The sequence below is a fragment of the Clarias gariepinus genome, chromosome 20 (assembly GCF_024256425.1).
Source record: "Clarias gariepinus isolate MV-2021 ecotype Netherlands chromosome 20, CGAR_prim_01v2, whole genome shotgun sequence".
NCBI classification, from domain to species: domain Eukaryota; kingdom Metazoa; phylum Chordata; class Actinopteri; order Siluriformes; family Clariidae; genus Clarias; species Clarias gariepinus.
Genome location: NC_071119.1, coordinates 2,575,001 through 2,598,730, shown reverse-complemented (window position 1 = coordinate 2,598,730; position 23,730 = coordinate 2,575,001). Strand labels below are relative to the sequence as shown.

Sequence of the window (23,730 nt, the reverse complement as noted above, 5' to 3'; positions counted from 1 at the left end):
CACACACAAAGAAGACAGAACACATGCCACAAACCCCTTTCTACTACAAATGAAAATACGGTGAAAAATACAGGCAGTGGAATTGTCGAGCTGATACTGTTATCGATGCTGAGGCATTGCACGTATTGTCTCCCTATACATTGTTATTAAACTGACTAAATTAGGTTTCCAGGCAATTAAAACCATGTGACTGGGCAGCACACAGGCTCTTTGATTCGCTTGGTGTGCTAGCTAATACTGTACATTTATCATTTGCTCACATGAGTTATGAAAGCACCTGACAATATGAATATCACCTAGAAAACTGTATCATCACGTTAATATATTGCTATCGATATTGCATTACGTGAAACAACACCTGTCGTCGCAGTCGATATCGTATTTACCTACACACGTATATCTGAATTCCACCTCGGTACGTCCCGGTAGACCAGGTATCACAGGATAATTAACAACTTACCAAAAAAAAAAAAAAAAAAATGAATATATTGACTTAACAATCCACCATTTTTCTCCTCAATTTCTCTCTCGGTGGAATCTCTCCCCTAAGGCCTTTTCAACCCAGAGATTCAATCAAAGCATCGATTTTCTGTTTCAGGGTCTCCGGCGCAGCACGCTCACAAACAAAGTGTATAAATATCTCAAGTCCACAGATGGCCCCCACACTCCTACTCCTCCTCCTCCTCCTCCTTTACCTCCCCCTCATCCTAGTCTTCCTCCTACCCTGTTCATTTTACCGATAGATAAGCATGCTTTCTTATCGCCATCATTCAACACCAACATCCCGCCTGACCTCCGTGCGTCTGCTTTGACGGATTCATCCTTTTCATTTTTTTTTTTTTTTTTAGAAGTACAATAGAAATACGCTTTCTTTCTCGCGTTTGGGAAAGAACAAGCAGAGCGCTTGAAAAAACACACTGGATGGGGTGCCAATCCATCGCAAGGCACACACATACACACACACTCACATGCTCATTCACACTCTATGGGCAATTTAGGGGCACTAGTTAGCCTAAACTGCATTTCTTTAGGGTGTGGGAGGAAACCGGAGTACCCAGAAGAAACCCACCAAGCAATAGAACATCAAGCATGGGGAGAGAATGCAAATTTAATGCACACAGATCCCGAGGGCGGAATCGAACCTTTGACCCTGAAGGTATAAAAAGGGGACGGTGCTAAAATCTCCAAGCAGCATCATCTTCAGGCAAGCACTTTCTCCTGACCTTGGTAGTCGGAGAAAGTCTATTGTAAGTCCATTGGAAGGCATACTGCAGACTGACAGCCTTTCTTACCCAAGTGCTAAGATTAAGATTCTTTTTGTAACAGAGTCAGAGTACAGGATGAGTGCACCCAAGACCAGCATCCCCTAAAGGAGATAGAGTTAAGGGCCTTGTTTAAAGGCAGCGGCAACTTGGTAGTGCTGGGGATTCAACCCCCAACCTTCTGGTTATTAACCTAGATCCTTAATCATTTGAGCCAGAACCGGCTCCAGAAATTAAGCACGAAGGGTTCAGCTGGGAAGCCTGTGCAGGTCCCACCAAGATAATTGACTTACTGGCATGTTTCTGAAAGGTAGGGTAATTTACAGAAACCCACACAAAAATGAAAATATTCACATTGGGAATAACAACCCCAGCTAAATATTGAACCAGGGACCCAGATATTGTGAGGCAGCAACACTACTGTACAAGTCCAGGATGGAACAAGTATTATGAATACTTCCTGCATCTTCAAGGTCCAACTCAACTTCCCCAACATTTTTCGTGGATATAGTCATATATTTAACCTGCTAAGCATCCTAGTAGTCGAGCAACATTTCCTATAACATCCTTGTTTTGTCTCACATCCTAAACTATAAATATCAGTGCTAAACTCCTGGTTTGAAGCTTTAGCCTCAATAGCATTGGAGCGCTATTCGAAACAGAAAGAAGCAAGCTTCACACATTAATCACGTCCAAGCAGAGGACAGAGCGGTACTTCCTCCCTTACTGTGTAACCATTTCCAGACAAAAGAAAAACTCTGTGTCAGCGCAATGTGAAGCAAATTCTCCCCAGCTCAGAGATGATGAGGCATTACAGGTGATTTTAGAGGTGGCAAAAAAATACGCTCTGCGCGTTCCAGGCAGACCAATGGTGCGAACTTGCTAGAATGCTAGCTCAAAGTTCTAGCCATTCGCCTGTTTGAGATTTGAAGTCCACTGTTTTAAAATATACATAGTAACGTTAATGGTCCTTTGGTTTTGGTTCTTTTTTGCCATCTCAGCACTTTTTCTATTTCCTGAGGTTTCCACCAAGAAATAAATTAAGAGAAAGAAAATTTATTATATTCAAGTTGATATTACTTATAAATACAAGAACCTTTTTAGAAGGTCATTCAGTCATCCCACTGGGGAATGTATAAAGATTTGTACCTCTTCCTAATGGAAACATTAAAGCTACTGTACTACATGGCTTTCCTACCAGCACAGGTTCTAAGTAAGGTTTCCTTTAGAATATGGTGCATGACTGTAAGTTTTCTCCTGAGGAAATATTAACATTTCTACTCTATGCATATACTGTAGAACACAAAGTGCTTCCTACCCGTGAAAGTTTCAAATCTCGTTCTGAAGGCTCTATATTTTTGGAATGGTCTCTCAGGTGGCACTGTGCACTAGCCGAGAATTTTGTCTAAGGGTTTCTCAGGTTCTTAAAACCTTTTGTTAGATCTTTGCTTAGCATCCGTATTGAGAACCTCTTGAGGAACCAGGCACACTTCACGTCTTTGGGTTCAGTGTCATCACTTTGGGCTCCTCTCCAAATTGCTTCGACCCTGAAAAAAAAAAAGTTTCGTGATGACAGGAGGCTCGCAGAGAAAAAGATTTCTCCTTGGAGATCATAGCAGCGCGTTGGCGCGTTATCGATTTGTCAACGTCTCCTGGTGCCTGGCTCTGTTGATGTTTGTGTGTGCCGTGTGATTTATCACTCAGTCTCAGTGCGCCCTTTCCCTTGTCCCTACATTTCTGGATATTGACTCCTGGCTCGGTCCAATGCTAACATTAACCACTGGGATTCCTGCAGCTAACCTTTGCTTTCTTATTCCCCGGACCCTTTTTAGACCGAGCTTCAGGCCTTCAGGATGACGGATGGCACTGTATCGCAGATAGATGAGCTATGTCACGCCACCAGAGATGGCGAAATGGCAGGATGTGACATTTCTCCCGCCCCCCCTTCACTCCCCCCCCAAAAAAGTCTGTCTTTCCAGAAAAAAAGCTTCATATATGGATCTTGATGTAATATGAAAAAGAAATGAAGCGGTGAGACAGAATCTGAAGAAAGAAAGGTGGAAATACAGATCTGCAAAAACAGAACAGTATTTTTTTAAACACAGTCCTTTTGCAGTCATAAAAAAAGGACAAGATGATATTAAAAGAGACTTTTTTCTCCATTGTTCTTTATCGCATCTCCCTTCATGCCAATCAACCCCCTTGTACAATCATCCAGACGGAAAACTGACCAGTGAGACGGACCCGAGTTAGAGAGAGAGGCACACAATAAAAGACTAAAATGTCAGCACATGGCAGAGACACCCTGAGACACAGGACGTGATACAGAGCAATTTCACGACTGAAGATGTGATCAGGAGTGAGGGAAAGCGAAAGAGCAGACAACAGTCATTGTCTCGGAGAAGGATGAGGATCAGAATGTCTGGAGAGGGAAAGATGAAGATTACGGAATGCTAGACAAGGTGTTCGAGTGTGAGACAAAGACAGGAATAGCAGAGAAGTCTACATCGGTATTCTCGGAGCGTGTGCGTCTGTTTCAGGAGGACGAGACCATAATAAAACAGAGCTGCGAAACTGTTATCAATGGCAATCAGAGTCTTTAAAACGACGTCTTTAAACCTTCGGTAGAAACCTCGGAGCTGAACTGGCAAGAATCAAAGCTTAGAGAGTTTGTAACGGGTAAAGAATTAAAAACAAAAACAGGAAAGTGTGATGTGAACACACACACACACACACACACACACACACACACACAGAAAACGCCCTGTCGGTGTTGTGCATGTACATGGAAAATAAACTGGATTTGTTGCCGTTCCCAGTCAAACTCTGATATATTTTCACACATTCTGTTATGGGTTAATATAAGCATGACCTGTCCTTGTCAGGTTTTCTGTAAAGCGGTTTCATGCTGCCATTTAACCAGCGAGAACCTCAGCTGAAACTTCCTGACTGTGGTTGGAGGGCACTGATGCTATCTTCTGCATCTTTACAGTGGAGCGCATGGCATTTTGAAAATGAGTATCGAACACGGCTCGCTGTCCCTCGGGCACCTCCCTGTAGAGCTGTGTGTGTGTGTGTGTGTGTGTGAGATGGTACACTAAAAACTTCTTCACAATATTTACTGACCGATGCCATGTGCCACCTTTGATATTTCTCTTTAGCGGAATCTCTGACATGGGGCGCCAAAACATATTATTTTCCCATATCCGTCACAATGAAGAGCTGGATTTGTGTAAGTCAGTGATGATGAGACAAGGAAATGTGACATAATAGTGTGGGTAGCAATACATCCCAGTACGGCACCGACCCATTTCCGCCGCCTGCGCAAATTCCGGTGGGCAATAAAGCCGGAAAATCCCTTTTCAAATCTCTCAATTTCTCTCGCTGTCTCGCTCTGTCCATCTGTAATTAATCTCCAGAGAGAGAGAGTAAAGCCATCACTCTGGCGTCTGCTGCTTCTCTGCTGTGTGTTTCTGTGTAAAACCCCATTCCCAATATGACTCCAATATGGCCGCCATTACCGTCACTGTTAGCTAGAAATCACGTTTTCTTGATTTTACCGTAAACAAATCTAATAAATATCAGTCTCGGATTACCTACAAAGTATGGCTTTTGTGGAAAAATATCAATGTCTTACGTCCTCTGCAAAGTACTCGCAAAATACTAAGATAGTTTTGCAAGATTATCGCTTGTTCTTCCTCACATCAGCAGTTGGTGCATTACTGCCTCCTACTGGACCGGACTGGAAGCTACACAGCGTATCAACGCTTATTCGCTATGTTTAGTAGCCTTTAATACTTGAGTCATTTATTCTGTATTTCTTCAAGAATATATTCTTTATCTTTATCAAGGTCGCAAATTCTAACACCCCAAAACATCAAATAGGACATCATAGGCACTCTAACTAAAAAAAGTAAAGTAAGTTTTGCCATCTGCCACGCTGAAAAGTTACGTTACACGACTTCAAACTGACAAAATAAAAAAAGGGCCACCATTTCGCTATCAAATTTGTACAACTTCTTCATCTTCTCCTTTCGGCAGCTTTAGTTATAGGTCGAAACATTAGAGACAGGTGGTCTCCATCTAACTCTGTCCACCACATCTTCCCTTGTTACTCCAGCCTCCTGCATGTCCTCCCTCATGGCATCCATAAACCTTCTCTTGGTCCTTCCTCTTCTCCTCCTGCCTGGCAGCTCCATCTCTAACATTCTCCACCAAAATATCCCTCATCCCTCCTCTGCACATGTCCAAACCATCCTAAAATGGCCTTCCCAAATTTGTCCCCAAACCAGCACTGTTTACACTCATACTAATATACTTATTTTTAATCCTGTCCATTCTTGTCCCACCCAAAGCAAACTGCAGCATCTTCAGCTTTGCTTCCTGTCTTTTTGTCAGCGGTGATGTCTCCAAACAACCAATTTTTGTTTTAAGTAAATAATGTTGCATTTGAAGTGGTGAAATCGTGCAGTTCCTCTACAATCCTGCAGGAGGAGCACTTTAAACTATTCAGACACCACAGCATCCTGTGTCATAAGAATGACTTATTTGCTAAGTTTATTTAGAATTGTAACAAACTCAAAAAAAAAAAAACATGTGTTAAGGCTCTGAGTTACGGATTGGAAGATCGGCAGTTCGATTCCCAGATCCGCCAGGTTGCCGCTGTTGGGCCCTTGAGCAAGGCCCTTAACCCCGTCAGCTCCAAAGGCCGCCGTGAAACATTTACATTTAGGCATTTGGCAGACGCTCTTATCCAGAGCGACTTACCTTTTTATCTCATTACACATCTGAGCAGTTGAGGGTTAAGGGCCTTGCTCAAGGGCCCAACTTGGTGGTTGTGGGGTTTGAACCTGGGATCTTCCGAACCGTAGTCCAATGCCTTAACCACTGAGCTACCCCTGGCTGACCCTGCGCTCTGACCCCTGCCTACTAACAAGAAGCTAGGATACTACAGAATTTTACTGTGCAGTAATGTATGTGTGACAAATGAAGGCTGAACGTAGTAGCAGATCTTGCGGTCCCCAGTGAGTCCCGTCTCTAATCATAATATCTACAATAGTCTTCAACAACTGCTGTTATCATACCGCTTTAAAACAAACCTTCACAAGTTATAATGTTATAATGCGTTATAAAACACCTTCTAGAACTATAATTGCGTTTAATATTAAACTACATCACACACAATCAGGAGTTAAAGTTTGAGTCACTAAAATGAAACACGGTTAACTGTAACGCATTTCAGTAAATAGACTATAATCATGATAATAATACAGAGTTTGCGTTTAACAGTTTCACCGAGCAGACGCCGTGCTCCGCCGTTTTGTAAAACACTCTCGTCTCAGCTTTATTCAATTTCTTGTCACCGAGTCGTGTTTTAACTCATAATTTTTATAACAGCGGGTCAATATCTGTAATTGCGTAAAAGCCTCTCGCTTTTATTTTTCCTGATTACGGCTTTCTCCACATGCCTCTGTTGGCTAATCAGCGATGAATAAGACACGGAGAGAAAGTGGAAAATGGCCTCGTCACTTCAAAGATCTATTCTCAGAACACTTTATTGAATAAAGCAAGAAATGGAAAGAAAACAAATCATATTTAAGATCCTATCACTGTAAAGTTATGGTATTATTATTATTATTATTATTATTATTATTATAACTGGCTGAAATAAATAAGCATAGGCAGTATTTGACATCATTCTGGGTGTTTCACATTTCCGAAAGTTAATGTGTCAAAGTGCCAAAGACCTCTGCGATGTTCTCAAAGATCTAGGAAACTATCGACGTTTGGATCACAACCCCTCCATTTAACTGTTCAGCTCCATCACCGATCCAACAGCTTCCCGCGGCTTAGCAGAAAAAAAAGCAGATGGATGATCACCGGACCGTAGCCCCGTCACCCGTCAGTCAAAACCAATCACGTTCCACTCGGCTCCGCTCCACGGAGACAAGACTCGAGACGTTTCTCTGCCGAAAGTGGGACGGGGGTCATCGGCGGTTCCGCTTCAGTTCCGCTCGGCTGCGTTCGCATCACAGTGATTCAAGAGCTCATCATTCAAAATTTCAACTAATTAGCTGGTGTTAATTGGATTCACTTCCACGAGTCAAACTGAATCAAGAGGATCTGACCCCTGACTCTCACCTCGGATCTCCAGACGTCTGCGCTGAAGAGACGACAAGTGTCATCTCTGTGGAGAAGAAAAAAAAAAACAGCAATGAGGCAGTTCTGAACAGGGGAATGAGGGTCATTTTGTAGCCTGTCTAGCCTGCACAGTCCATCTTACCATTTATATCCTAAAAAAAAGGACAATTTTCACTGTTGTGTGAAGCTTTGTGCAGCTATCCAAAAGTCTGACTTTAAATCCCAGCGATGCCAAAATCCAGTGTTTATTTCTGGGTCATTTTATTTCCCCAATTTTTTCTTACACAAAATTGCCTAAGACCTAGTCTGATTTAACCAGAAGCAAATCCCTGAACAGGTTCCTCCTTACTCACACTGCCAGACACACAGTCAGGGAGGAAAAGTGCTGGGGAGAGTGATGGGGCTCGTTTCATCCAGCGCTAATGTTTTGTCTTTATGTTGGTGGATGGTGAATGATAATAAAGGCCTGAGGCAATTTCGAACCTCCACACTGAGACTCGACTAACGAACTAAACTGAAAAGGGACGAGGGCCTGAGAATGGGCCAGAATCCGTGAAATCTATGAAATGCTTCAATTGGGATTTAGTAGAAGACGACACAATACCCTTTAATCATCATGAAGAAATTAGGGAGTAAAAACAATTAAAACAGAATGCTGATAGTAATTTTCACTTTCGGGTTTAATCTGCACCTGCACCCACAAAGACCTGGAGATGACCCCTGGTAGCTGCAGCTGTAATTTACATGATTAAAATCCAGGTTTACTTTCAGGGTAAAAGAGCTAGGTGTCTTTAAGCTAATGTCTCTTGTGTTGCTGAAAGAATTAATTAGACACACCCATTTGTCCTAATTAAAGACGTCTGTCCACCTTACATACACCCATCTCTACGACTCACACACCCATCTGTCCAAATCAGCCACACCATCTATCTGTCCCACTCAAAGATACACCCATCTATTTGTCTCACTCCGACACACCCATATACTTGTCCCACTCAGACACACCCATCAGTCCTATTTTACAAGACCCATATGTCCCATGCAGATTTGTCAATCCATAACACTTAAAGACCCGCCCATCTATCTCACTCAGACACATCTATCTGTCTCAAAGAAACTCCCACCTGTCCCAAAGACATGCCCATCTATTCCACTCAGACACACCCATCTATCTCACTCAGACACACGAACCTGTCCCACTCAGACACACCCATCTGTCCTACTTAGACACACCCATCTATCTGTCTTACTCAGACACACCCATCTGACCCACTCACACACACTTATCTGCCCCACTCAGACACACCTATCTATATTACTCAGACACACCCATCCGTCCCACTCAGACACACCTATCTGTCCCACTCAGACACACCGATCTATCTGTCTTACTCAGAATCACCCATCTGACCATCTCATACACACTCATCTGTCCCACTCAGACACACCTATCTATATTACTCAGACACACCCATCTGTCCCACTCAGACACACCCATCTGTCCCACTCAGACACACCCAACTGTCCCACTCAGACACACCCAACTGTCCCACTCAGACACACCCAACTGTACCACTCAAACACACCATTCTGTCCTAGTTAGACACATCCATCTGTTCCACTCAAAGACACATCTGTCTCAAAGTTACACTTACACGTTATTAAACTCAGTTTGATGTCATTTCTGTGTTACACACCCGTCTGTGTATTAGCACTTCTCCTTAGACTAGATTAGCAAATTTAATCAAAACTCTTACCAGAGGCTCCAATGATCACTGCTGCTTCCGTCACACTTTTCTTGTTTTTCGAATACATTTAGTATGTGTATGCATTTGGTTGTGTATAGAATGAGTAAATGAACCTATGGCTTTAAGCTTTTCTTGACTCATTCCTGCAGGTAGAAACTTAAGCTGTGTTAGGAGGACTGATGAAACATCGCACAATGCGCAACACCAGGGCAACCATTCGAGGAAGTGGTTTTGGATTGTTTCATGTTACACCATCACAATTAATTCACACAGAACTGAAAAAATCTGAGCTCACGTATTGTTCTGCAGTTGAAACCGTCACTGCTTGTCAAGAGTATACAAAGAAACAGACAGTAAAATATTAATGTGATTTTGATTTATGTTCAAAAGAAAAAAAAGAACTCCTCCTGATGGCTGAAATTCAGAAACTCAATAAACATTAAGAAATAATCTCTTCTGGCATGCAGTTGTAAAGTCTCTCTACATCATAATTCACTTTAGTAAACTAAACTACTGAAAGAACTCTGGCTTTTGGCCACGCCTCTTCCCATAAAAGACGCAGCTTCTCGGCATACTCCTATTTATTATCGTGATGGACGTCTGGGCTCTGAGATCCGAGTATATAAATATATACATGAGTGTGAGCAGAGTATTAGGGTAAGACTATAGAGCTCAGGCTTCAGCACCATGGTCAGCGAAATCATCCCTGAGACAGAAAAAGAGGAATGAGATCACAGGGGTTCCTGCATTCAGGGTTTATGCTGGATGAAGCTGAAAGTTATCATTCGGTTCATGAGTCAGCCATGACTGCTTTCACTCAAACGCCTCTGAGGACGTCAGGATAAGAAGAAACGCAGGGTGTGAATTCTAATGCTTGGTCAAAGGTCCGTGTTTAAACGATGAACTCGAGCCATGAATTTGAATACGGATGAATCAAATTCAACAAGTGTCGTCTTACATAAACGCGGATTAGCACTTTATGAATTAAAAAAAGAGTAGTGTGTGCTGAACACTTCCACATATATAATGTTATTCTAGATCAGTATTAATTATTATATTTTATATATACCATACATGTTCATTTATTAAATATGTCTGTTTAAGCCTTAATTTAAGCTTTATTATCTCATCTAGAGTAGAACATTTTTTATGTAAACATTCTTTCTGTTTTTTTTTTTGTTTCTTATTTTCCTGATTGTTCAAGTAATTTAAAATATTAATAATACATTTATAAATCAACAAAATAATAATTTTAAAACAACATTTTTTATTTACTCCAGTCATGTTTGTGTAATATAATTTTTTTTTTATATTTTAATGATCTAAAAAAATTTTAATGATTTAAAAAATATATATATATTTGCTTCACCCCTACCTCACTCACCACTTTATTCTGTACAAGGTCACAGGGGGCCTGGGGCCTATCCTGTAAGCCACGAGGTGGGGTACCAATCCATTGCAGGGCACACACACTCTCACGCACACACTATGTTAAAATTTTGAAAATACCAAATAGTCTAATCTGCACGTGGACTGCGGGAGGAAACCCACCAAGAACGGGAAGAACATACAAACTCAATGCACACAGACCCGAGGTGGGAATCGAACCTGGACCTTGTAGGTGGAAGGCGACAGTGCTAACCACTAAACCACTTCCACCCCAATCCATTTTATTATTAATTATCAATTATAAAATATCACATATATTTTTCCTCATTTCAGGACACTTAGTTAGGATTTATTTATTTATTTAAAAGAAAGACATATTGTTTTATTAAACAAAGCTAAAGTAAGTATTTAATAAAAAAATATTTAACCACTGAAACACTGTTTACACATAAAATCTAGATATCCACAACACATTTTTGACTGTTTTGATGATTGTTATACAAAGAGGTACAAAAAATAACTATAAAGTAATTATCATTGTGCTACAACTGAAATTATCTATTTTTTTCATCCTGGGGTGTATAAACTTATGTACTCGAGGTTATGTAATACTTTTATATATATGTGCATATATAGATATAGACTGGGAGTGCTCTATTGGCACAAATGTCAAACTACTATATTTGCTTAGAAAAAGTTAGCACGCTAAGACTTACAAACATAATTAGCAAATGTACATTAATTAGACAGCCGCAAAACAAACAAACAATTAATAAAACAGCTGAGAAATGTTGATAAGTTTTCTATCTTGCTGACTGAATTCCGCCTGTAATCTGTATTTTTTAACCAGAGCCGGAATTTAACGTTGTCTGTAAAACCCAGCCATACGTCATTAGCAGCTAATGGACTCTATTAGTTTATTATGTGTGTCATTGACTTTACCTGCATAATTAGGCACTTTTAGAGAAAAAGAGCAAGAAAGATAGAGAGAGAGAGAAGGAGAGAGAGAAAATCATCTCTAGTTCAGCCACCATGTTTCAAAAAAGTTATAGCTAAATTAAGCAAAAAGAAAAACAGCTCATAACTAGCGCAATTAGCGAGCACCTCTCCGCGTGGGTGTTAAGCGCCGAGGTGACGAATGCTCTTCAATAAAACAACACTAAAGATAAAGCAAGCTCGCTTCCTTACGCTTTAATGAAAGAGCGACTCGATGTGGAGAGGTGAATCAAACCAGTCAGGAGGGAACTAGCATAGTGCTTAGCATAGGGAAGAATCTCAACGGAAGGAAAGATAAAGCCTAGGGGAAAGCATAGCGTCTACGTGTATATAAAACATCCAATTTGACTTTTTAAAGCCGTCTGCTACTGTACGTTTATGCTAATTCAGCTTTCAGAAAAAAACAAAAACAACACCAAACAGTCTGAAAAGGAGGTAAGTGGATGTGCTAACTGAATGTGCTAGCATGCTAAACATCCTAGCTTATGTTAGTGCACTAATAAACGACATTAGACTGGGCTTCGAATGAGCTAAAACATGTTCATGCTATAAAAAATCCAAAATCTCAGGGCGATGCTTCACTTAGCCAAGATGCTAACAGCGGCCATGTTGTTTCCTTTCACCTCAAAGTCACATGAATAACACAGTAAAGTTTCAGCACAGATTCTTCAATGTCTTTCTTTGATTTTTATAATAAATAATTATAATAATTCTCTTTATTTTGATTTTGATCTTTTTTATAACATTATCAGCATTTTTTTTCTTTCATTCTGTTTTTTTCTTTACTTTTGTAATAAGATTATCATTCTTTTTTCTTCTTTAATAAAAAATATTTATTAGTTTTCCCCTACTTAAAATTTTTTTCTCATGTTTTTTGCTAACAATATTTTGTTCATTATTTATTAAACATAATTTATGTATTTACATTAACTTTTTACAACCTTTTTCTCTGAAAACCCTTTTTCTTTTTTTTCTAAAAATATTAAATATTAATTCCTCCTTTCTTAAACAGTATTTCAAAGTTTTTCTTCCTGACTGAATAAATAAATACAGTGGAACCTTGGGTTACGAGCATAAATTGTTCCGGAAGCAGGCTTGTATTCCAAAACACTCGTAAACCAAATAAAATTTTCCCATAAGAAATAATGGAAACTCAAATTATTCGTACCACAGCCCCAAAAAATAAATAAATAAAAATAATTAACACAAAACAAAGTAAAAATAAAACAAATTAACCTGCACTTTACCTTTAAAAAAAAGTAAAAATAAATCCTGACAGATACGTGTTTTCGTTCATGCACACAGGCGCTGTGTGTGTGTGTGTGTGTGTGTGTGTGTGTGTGTGTGTGTGTAAAGCCCCTCCGATCCCGAGAGATTGTGTGTGAACTGGCACTGTGTCAAATTATGCGCTCGCACACGCATAAGAGAGGCTAAGGAAGAAAATGGATTTTTAACCTTCTAATGAGACTTTCTTTTGCTTAACATGAGCGCACGTGTGTTAAACGAAACAGTACACGCGTGCAGTACACACGGCCTTACAAACACAAAATAAAATATGTTTTACACACACACACACACACGTGGTCACAGTGTTATTGTAAACTGTGCACGTACAGTGCATGGAGGTTGATTATACCAGTAAAGGACGGGCACTAAGACCCAGCAGCGGAGATGATTACTCACAATTCCACAGCGCAAGAGAAAGAAAAACTGTTGGCTCAGTTGTGATCATGTGACCCTCAGCATCAAAACAAGAAGCGCATGCGTGATACATGATACTCGGTACTCGTAAACTAAGAGTTGCTCGTTTTTCAAGTCAAAATTAATTTAAAATCTTTGCTTGTCTTGCGGAACACTCGCAAACCGCGTTACTCACAATCCGAGTGATAATAAATTGACTGCAATAATAAACCCAGTCCTACATGGACGATAATTGACAATCCTTTAGTTTAACTCGCTTCTTTCCTATTGGTTTAAAAAATTGAGAAACTTAATCGGTCGCTGTTGTATTGCTGGGCGTGTCCTTAGAGGCGTGTCCTGTTTCTCTTAATGGTATGTGAATGGAAGTGTTAATGAAGTCTGGTGTAGAAAACCGAAGAAAAGAAATTACACACTGACCATCACACACACACACACACACACACACACACACACACAAACTTAAATTCTCACATTCTCTTGAGACACTAAAACTCACTTTAGGTCTTGGAAAGGTTCAGCTCGAATGTGCGGCGTCTCGACTGAATGAGCAAACACTACTCCCTCGTTACCTACAGAGAGAAAGAGAGGGAGGGGGGAGAGGGGATGGGAGAGGGAGGGGGAGAGAGAGAGGGAGACATTGAGAAAGCTGGACGAGTGAGATAAAGAATGGCAAATGTAAGAGAGAGTCAGAGAATGTAATGAAGAAAGTAAAAGGAATGAGAGACAGAGAGAGAGAGACAGCCAGAAAGAGAGAGAGAAAGAGAAAGAGAGAGAGAGAGAGAGAGAGAGAGAGAGAGAGAGAGCACGGCAGGGAAAAAGGATAACAGAGAAAATTAGAAAATAAGAAAAGGAGAACAACTGCACAGATACTAAAGACAGAAGAGAAGGCGAGCGATGGAGAGAAAGGATGAGTGATGACATCATCACATCACATTACATCACAGTTCTTTCTTTCTTTCTTCCTTTATAAAGTGTAAAGTGCGTTTTCACTTAAACTGTGAACTTCTCCCTATATTGTATGTAAATGAGCTCACTGTATGTATTCTCTCTTGTTCTCTCTCTCTCTCTCTCTCTTGTTCTCTCTCTCTCTCTCACACACACACATACATTCGTTCTTTCGCCTGGTTTAATGGACGATGAGTTTGTCGGCCCTGAACCTTACTTTTCCACTTGACCTCCCACACACTGCTCGTTAAAAAGAGAGAAAGAGAGAGAGAGAGAACAAGAGAGAGAGAGAGACGGAGAGACAGACAGAAAGAGAGGGAAAATAAGTGACAGAGAAATAAACAGATATAGAGAGAGAGAGGCCAAAAGAGATGAAAGAGATGTGTGTGTGTGTGTGTGTGTGTGTGTGTGTGTGTGTGTGTGTGTGTGTTACCTGTCACGCTCAGCCTGTCAGTGCCGATGCTGATCTCGTTCTCGTCCGCTGAGAACAGCACTCTGTCTCCATCTGAGCTCCGCACCTCGAACCTCTGACACTGAGCCTCCACCATCTCAGATCCTACACACACACACACACACACACACACACACACATATAAAATCCCCTCAGGATTTCACACGGACTGCAGACTATTTGCATATCATCTCTAAGGGGGTTTCTGCACCAGATGCTGCGCCGGTCCTCTTTTGGATTCCAGGTGCAAAATTCTGCAATCTGATTGGCTCTCTGGACAACCAGGGGCGGGGCTGGAACTCTTCAGCACAATGAGCTTGAGCTAAGTTTACCCTGCTATCTAAACTTTGCATGCTAGTTGGCTTTAAGATCGGTAACATAAACGTAAGTAACTCGTTTCACTGACGTTCTGTAAAACGGGTAAAAATGATATTTCATACTTAAATGAATAAATGATTATAAAACAGCGCGGCATTGGAGTGTGTTAGCAGTTACCGCGACGTGTGGTCTGATACGAGGGAACAACATGTGCTCTTTATGTCTGAGGAAATGTAAAAAGTTCTTGCTAGTAGACTCCCATGGGACAAAATCTGGTGAAGGATTATCGGAAATATCCACTCTGTGTGTGTGTGTGTGTGTGTGTGTGCGCCTTGAGAAATGTCTGCTCGGTAAGGGATTGTATGCTATTTGCCGCTACGCTAGCTCCAATTTAAGACACAACACCGGAGGATTGGACTGTGTGTGTGTGTGTGTGTGTGTGTGTGTGTGTGTGTGTGTGTGTGTGTGTGTGTGTGTTTGTCCGGAGGATGTGATAGAGGATGCAATGGACCATCGCTCTTCTAATCTCCCGCAGCAGAGACTTGTGGGAAATGGCGTTTTTTTCCGCCAGGATCAGCAGGATAGATGGGGCCACTGTGCTTTTCCGCTTGTCGGCTCAATCAGGGAGCTGAAAAGCGCTCAGCGCGGAGCCACTCGAACAGCGCTGAGATACTTTTTACTGCCTCGTAACACACAAGGGCACTCGAGTTTGATTCGGGAGCAGCGGAGGCAGACTTCAGACTCGGGGTTAGAGAAACACAGCAGCTAACCTCTGCGCGCGCTCCACTCTGAGGTCAGAATCGCGGCCGGGGCGTCGGTGAGAGCATAGCGAGCACGTCCGCCTTTGTAGTCAGAGACATGGCTCTCATTAACATGGCTGCTTAACTCCCAGAGCGTTCAGGTCACCACAGGCCAAAAACGCTTACATAAGAACATTAGAGGACGCTGGACAAGGTGTAGTGGTGGAGGAGGTGAAATAAGGCAAGTTGACTGGTTATGCAACCATATGGTCACATGACCGTAAAGTGTCTGAAATGGCTTGTGGTCACATGACCCCTACAAACACGCTGTGATCATGTGGCCACATGGCATTCCAACATGTTCAGGTCAAGTGACAACATGACCTTAACATTTATGTACGAGCATGTGTTCACATGACCGTAATTTCTGAAACGCCATGTGGTCACATGACCTGAACATGTCTGAAACTTAATGTGTCTGAAATGCCGTATGGTCATATTTTCATAACATGTCTGTAGGACGATGTGGTCACATGACCATAATAGGTCTGTAGCAAGAACTTTTGTAAGTCGATCTGGTAAGATCTTCTGCCAAATGCACAATCTTGGCTAATCTACAATTAAATGTAGGAACCTATGGTCACATGATCATGTCTGTAGGACCAGTTGGTATCCAGTGTAAAGTCACATGGGGCCTGGAGCATATGGTCATGTGACCACATGGTTCGACAGATTATTTATGGCATCTGTACTACCATGTGGTCACATGACTATAACGCACTGACCATGTGGTCACATGACCATAATGCATCTGTAGGCCCTGTGGTCACATGACCATAACAGGGCTCTAGGGGCATGACCTTTTTTTCATGACCTAAATGGGTCTGAAATGTCATGTGGTCACATAATCGTGATGTCTGAAACTCCATGTTGTCACATGACCTAAAACTTAATGTGTCGGAAATGCCATCTGGTCGCATTTTCATAACATGTCTGAAGGGCCATGTGGTCACATGACCATAAAGTGGCTGTAGGAAGACCCTTTTGTTGGTGGATCTGGGTGAGATCGTCTGACAAATGCTTAAATCTAAATGTAAATTTAGGATCTTGTGTAGGGTCACATAGGGCCTGTAGCATATGGTCATGTGACTACATCGTTCCACAGACCCATCATGCTCATGTGATCACATGGTTTGACATGGTTAAGGCATCTGTACTACCATGTGGTCACATGACCATAACACATTGACCATGTAGTCATATGACCATAATGCATCTGTACGACCATGTGGTCACATGAGCATGAGCATGTCAACATGGCCATACAGACACATTATAGTCATGTGACCCAAACGCCTTACAGACTCATTATGATCAAGTGAGCTCATGACATTTTAGACACATTAGTCATGTGACCACAACACCCTAGAGACGTGTTACTGTATGATCATGTGACCACATGGCTGAACACACACATTATAGTCATGTGACCACAATGTTCCAGCAGACACATTATGTTCATGTGACCACAATGCGCTACAAACACGTTAGGATCAGGAGACCACATGGCTGTACGAACACATTATAGTCATGTGACCTACAGACACATTATAGTCACGTGAGCTCATGACATTTCAGACACATTATGGTCATGTGACCATGTAACTCTATACAGGATAACCGCTATATAGAATGAATGTATGGATTTAAATAATGGTGCTGAAAATGGTGAGATTGTAAAATGAAGAGTGGAGAAGGAAAGCGAGGTGACACAAGAGAGGTGTTACAGTGAGAGAGAGAGAAAGAGAGAGAGAGAGAGAGAAAAGTAAAGTATAAATTGACCTTGTGTTTGTTTCACGCTGCGGGCGGATAGACAGAGATTTGAGAACAGCGGTGCTTCACTTTGGAGTCAGAGAGTGACTCCGTGATAAAACAGCATGAGGAGGGCTTCTGTGGGAGGCTCACTCACAAACACACACATTCACACACACAACCACAAACTCGCACACACACACCTTTTATACTTAGCTTTACCGCCTGTATTATTCATTCAATGCTATCTATCCTATCCTTAACACCCTAATGGACTAAACTGACCTTGGGGAAGTAGAAAGAAATATCTAGTTTATTCTCTCTCTCTGTCTGTGTGTGTGTGTGTGTGGGTTCTTGTTTAGCTCATCTCTACCCCACCCCGTTGTGGTGGTTTATTCCACTCGTTTTGGCCTCTCCATTTCAAATTACCAGCCAGCAGCAATTTCGTGGTCACCACTTAAACATCCAAAGTGGTCTGTCAGTCTTCATAAGCTGAAGCCTGGCCTCGGCGCTACACCGGCGTTTTGCGCTTTTTAATGCTAAATACCTGGCACAACATGCAAATGCTAACAGCGACCGAATCCAAACCGTCAGTTAGCGAAACTATCACACAAATTACGCTAACTGGACATGATCCCGTTCTTATTTTTAGATGGAAATCATGGAAAGAAAACGAGATCTTCTCTGTCTGGAATGGAACTTTAACAGGCCTATTTTTAACCAGAGCAAATCACACGGGCAAAGTGTCGTGTCAGATTTTATTAGCGCCAGGGTCAAGTCTTCTCAGAACAATCGAGAAAGACTTCTACGCGTGGCGTTGATGATGCATGATGGTGCTGAATCGAGATCTTCAAACGAAAGGGGGAGGCTGTTTGACATTTATGGAAGGAGTCTCCAATGCGAGACTTTACGCTTTACAACAGAGCTGTGTCTTAAAGTTTTAAGAAAAAGAATTTGAAACTTTATTTTCTTAAATTATGGACAACAGTGTATACTGCATTTACACACCATCCCATATGATGACCCAAGGTTAATAGGTTCAAGAGACGAAGCTTACCTTAGGCTTAACCTCAATCGTGATTTTTTTAAGCATTTTTTTTAAACTTGAATTGGAAACACAAACTGAATCGACCTCAATTAAGAAGGCCAAGGATGGATTAAAGAGGGAAATTAGAAGATAAAGTGAGACTAATTTTAATCGCGCTGATACGACGAGGTAGGAAGACGCCAAAGCCGAAGTGCTCGTCTTTCGTTTGTTTAATCCGTACTTGATTGCATTCACACTTGCATGCTGGGAAGGAGCCGGATTTCTATGCTGGAGATGACATCGCCCTGGGGAGGACCAGTTGCCAAAGACCAACGGATTACCGTATGGAACCATATGCTGATTCAATTACCATATGCAAATGGTTATTGTAATTAAACAAGCCAAGTGAGTTTGTTTTTCGTCTGCTCAATTTAATAGAGAGATGATTGTACAGACTAGGTAATTGGACAAAAACTGGCCAGGATGTTGGACTGTACTGTACGGGTACAGGTTACCTCATAACAATCTTTTATATGTCATCTTTTACTTTTTTTAAAATGACATCGTTAGCAACACCTTTGCTCTCGTTACAAGCCTCGACGTGGAATTTGCATTAATATCCTGCTGAGGTTCTCTTAACATCCTAAAGTGCTGAAGCCAGTAACACAGGCCATGAAAAGAAACTCGACCCTGTAAAAGAATGCCCGTAAAAAGAAGAATAAAGCATCAGAACCTCCTAGGGTTTCGCTAGTAAACCCTGGCCGAAAGCAAAAACCATAAACACAGCTTATAGTGTGCTGAAAAAACAGTTATAAACCCGATAGAGTACTAAAGCATTATGGACAGAGCAACAGTGTGAGGAAAGTGCACACAAAGAAAGGTTTGATGTTGGGAAATGAAGTAAGCGAACTACCCAAATCCTGCACTTGGGTAAAAGTAGAGAAACACTAGGTAAAAATATTACTCAACTCAAGTAAAAGAAGAAGTCCTGCATTTACAATTCTCCCAAAGCAAAAGTACATAAGTACTCGGCTTCGAAGTTACTTACTGGCAAGGTAACTTCCTATACACAGTTACCTTGCAACTGTGTATAGGAAAAATATTCATAAGACGCCCCCCTCCCCTTACTTTGACCACAATGTCAATTGGCAGAACAAACTAGGATGGTTTAAAGAGTTCTTATCTTGGCATTGCACCTCCAAGGTCAAGGGGTCTGCATGTTCTCCCTGCATACCTGCATGTTCTCCCTATGTTATGGTTTCCTTTCATAGACAAAAGACATGCAGGATAGGTTAATTGGCATTTCCAAATTGCCTGTACTGTCCAGAGTGTACCTTGACTTGTGACCAAAGTCTTCTGGTATGGGCTCCAGACCCTGGCGATTCTGTGCAGGATAAGTGATATAGAAGATAAATGAATGAACTCAGTTAAGCAGTCCCAATGATTCACCACCTGACCAGGATAAAATGGTAACTGAATGATCGAAGTGACATCTATGGAAAGCAGTCCAACCAACATCAGACCCTGTGGAAGTGAAATGGTTTGGCTACAAATTAATCTTAAAGTTAGATTATTAGAATCTTGAAAATATTAAATACTTAGTGCTATACCAGCATACCATAGGGTACAAACCTGCCCAAATCAGTCACGGATTATATTTACAGAAGGAACCTGGTGAATAAAGGTGAACTGGTGGGTAATTTGGTGAACACGGTAAGAATAGTGCTTGGCTAAGCATAGAAAGGTGGGAGGATACTTGGAACCCATCTCAGGAACCTTAGTGCACAAGGCATGGTACTGTAAACTCTGGATAGGGTGCCAAGACATTACAATGCACATAGACCCACACCCATTCATACACTATGGGCACAGCAAGTCTTTGGACTATGGGGGGAAATCAGAGGAAAGCCACCAAACACAAGGAACAGTCAAACTGCACTCACACAAAACAAAAGAGAGATTCATATACCAAACTCTTGAGAGGCAAAACAACAGTCACCATTAAGCCACCATGCCATGAAGAAGCTACCTTATTTAGTACCCTAAACAGCTAGTTGTCAAAGGCAATTGACTAATTAAGTCCATATGCATTATCTTTGGTTTTTTGCTGACCTTAATTTTTAACTCTTTTTTTTATTTCAAAATCTGATTTGGGTTTTCCAAGCCAAAGCACAGTCTACATAGAAATCTTTTATCTTTCATTTGCACAGGCTTTAGATCGCCGTAGTCCTCCATAGTTCAGCCTCATTAGCAATTAATTAGATACTTTATTATTTAAAAAAGAAAAACAGACTTCCTTTAAAACTCTGCTTAGAAATGATTGAGCCCTTATCAAAAACAGCCATATTCTCTCTAGTTAAAGACAAAAACAACCCAAGGGAATTATTAATTTTTATGCAAACAGGCCAGAGTAGGCCTGATCATACAACTCAGATTTACTACCGTCTGCTTTTAGTCCTTAACAAACTGAGATTCTTCTCTTTCTTCATTCTCCTTCTCATGTCAGTGTATGTCCTACTTTCGTACACCACGCACCCCAAGTTCCTGGCTTAAAAAAAAAATTGACTTGGAGAAACTTTTTATGATTTATGATTGGCAAGTACTAGCATGATTAGATACAATATGATAAATCGGTTTTGTTGAAAAGGAAGTCCAGGTTTTTCTTCATGCTTTCTGAAAGACTAGGCAGGAGAGGTAGTGATACATTCCTTAATGTCTCGAATTCCAAATGTGCTACTCTAGTCTTGACTTTTTTTGAATTTGAGAAGTCAGAGTTTGGAGCTAGAATGTGGGCAGAAACATGGCTGCCCCATGAAAGGCTGTCTTGCTAAATTCTCTTGAACAAGCGACTATTCATGCAACAATGTTTATTTCCCATTTATGGTGTTAAATGAGTAGGAACATCCAGAGTCTGGGAATTCTTTTCCTTATTCCCTACCCCATTTGATTTATGGTAGAAGTTTCATGCACAATGCCAAACACTTCTTATCCTATTTTATTGACGATGTTGAAGGTTGTTGCAACATCTGTAAACCTCACAAGCCAGCCATTACTGTTTTAGGTTCTAGTTTGTTTGAGACACGTGAGACACATTCATCTCTCATCGCCATACGTCCCTTTTCAAAATACCATGCATTTCCTTCCCACATCCTGGTTCTTGCCAGTCATTCAGGGCTGACTGGTGCTGCTAAACATTTATAATCATTCAGCTTGTTAATAGCACTGGTTTTTGGAATCAGATTTAGTTTTAGCATTTCCGCTCATGGATCCTGTCTCATCTCCCGGGTCATGTAGTTTTCAGCTTCCCTGATTAATGCTTTAATTTAATTACATCCAAACCATGTTGAAGCAAACGCCTTTTATAAAACTGCTATCGCTTTCGAAGTCAAGGTTACAACATTACCCCTTCTGTGGAGCTTGTGTGAATAATGTGAGCAGCATCTCAATCGCTTAAGCCACAGGCGAAAGCGAAATTGCTCTGTCTTTAGGAGCGCAGGACTGAAAAAAAGCAAAACTTTCCACAAACGCCAAAAAACGCGTTCAATAACGTGACGCTAATCTGTTAAGCTCTTGTATGAAAAGGCTATTAATTGTAAGCAGAAGGGATAAATGTGGGAGTTTCAGCTGAACGCCGTTTTCCTCAAGTGATGCATTTTGCACCCACTTGAGCACGTTTTCGAAAAATCAGCCGCACAATCAGCCCTGATCGAATGGAGGCCCACAGCCTGGGTGACTTATTTGATAAGAAAGGATGGCTCTTGTTTCCAATCAAAGCCACTCCAAAGCCATCCAGCTCCGAGCGCCTTCGAATCAGGAAGAGGTCACGCCTTCTGAGCCGGAGGAGGTTACTCTGTACCGTAATGAACGATTCTTTAGCTGATGTGGATGGAAGTGAGTGCTGAAGATGAATCATCACAGAGCCATTTCCAAGGTCCTTTTAAAATCCTTAAAAAGTACAAGAATGAAAGGAAGACAACTTAGTTGTAAAGCTTTGACGCTTCTGTAGCAAAACAGACTTTAGAAGGAAAGGAAAGTAGTGAAGCTTTTAGTAAGAAATGGGATTGTGAAGGAGTCTCCAGTGCCAGAGGTGAAGCTCTACAGTTAGGTTTCTGACATCTCGAAGGAGATGGTGATGGAACAAGAGCGAAAACAGGAGCTAACTTGAACTGTGGGTAAAAATAGATAAAAATCTGAAGAGTTACCTGTCACACACCCGGGATGTTATCCGTCACATGATCAGAGAGTTATCAGTCACATGATCATAGTGTTACTGCTCTACCTAGCACATGGGGGGGGGGGGGTTCTTATTGAAGACTCCTTATTGCTGTAAAGTTTTAAAGCAGTTCAGTAACATATTATTTAGACATGAATCTCTTTTATATTCCGGTCTTTTTCTTTTCGGTGACACTAAAACGTAATGATCACAAATCTGCCAGCTGAAGTGAAGAGGTTCTGGGTTTTTCTCACTCATCCCGCTGAAGACAACTTAAAGGAAACCGAGGGAAGCGTCCCAGATGCAACAGTGATGGAAAGGTGAGGCTGAAATATTGGGTTTAATCTGTCTCACACACACACACACACACACACACACACACACACACACACACACAAAGACCCGCAGGGTGAAAAACACCTGACGCAGCAGTGGCAGTGTGGCGGCGCCGGCAAGGATGCGAGACTCGGAACGTGAACCCGGGCAGAAGGAGGGAGAGAAAGAAAATAGAGAGATTTATGATCTGGGAAAGATAAATAATTTATCTGAACTTGATAAGAGGCATTAATAAAAAGAAGAAAATTTGTAAAAGGCATTAATAAAAAGAGGGAAAAGGATGAAACAGCATCACCTGCATTAATCAGTGTGTGTGTGTGTGTGTGTGTGGTTTTGCGACACATATAATCAAAGTTGCTGTCATAACCTGCAAATGACTGATGTGTTTATTCTCGCTCACACACACACACACACACACACACACACACACACACACACAATGCCCTCTATCACTGACATTTTTCTAGCACATGTGGATGCAAATTCTGCATAACCTCCCCACACACACACACACACACACACACACTCAGGTGTAGGAGTGTTTGCCACAGCATGTTACTACACTGAGCTCCATCTCACTCTAATGAGAAAGGATGATGAAACACACTGTTCTACGGCACGATGTGAAATTGCGTAACCTGCCTACTGATG

The 23,730-nt window shown here is 41.3% G+C and overlaps 1 protein-coding gene across 2 annotated transcripts in view; it reads right to left on the bottom strand.

Annotated features, from left to right (window-relative positions):
• Window positions 1-23,730, bottom strand: part of LOC128508647 (zeta-sarcoglycan) — a 146,892-nt gene that overhangs the window by 9,802 nt on the left and 113,360 nt on the right. Inside the window, exons 5-7 of one of the 2 annotated variants that reach the window (XM_053480066.1) lie at window positions 14,616-14,738; window positions 13,734-13,806; window positions 7,404-7,449 (exon numbers count right to left, since the gene is read on the bottom strand). In XM_053480066.1, coding sequence (XP_053336041.1) covers window positions 7,404-7,449; window positions 13,734-13,806; window positions 14,616-14,738 — 242 coding nt within the window. The remainder of the gene's footprint in view (window positions 1-7,403; window positions 7,450-13,733; window positions 13,807-14,615; window positions 14,739-23,730) is intronic. The other variant, XM_053480065.1, reaches the window with a different exon arrangement.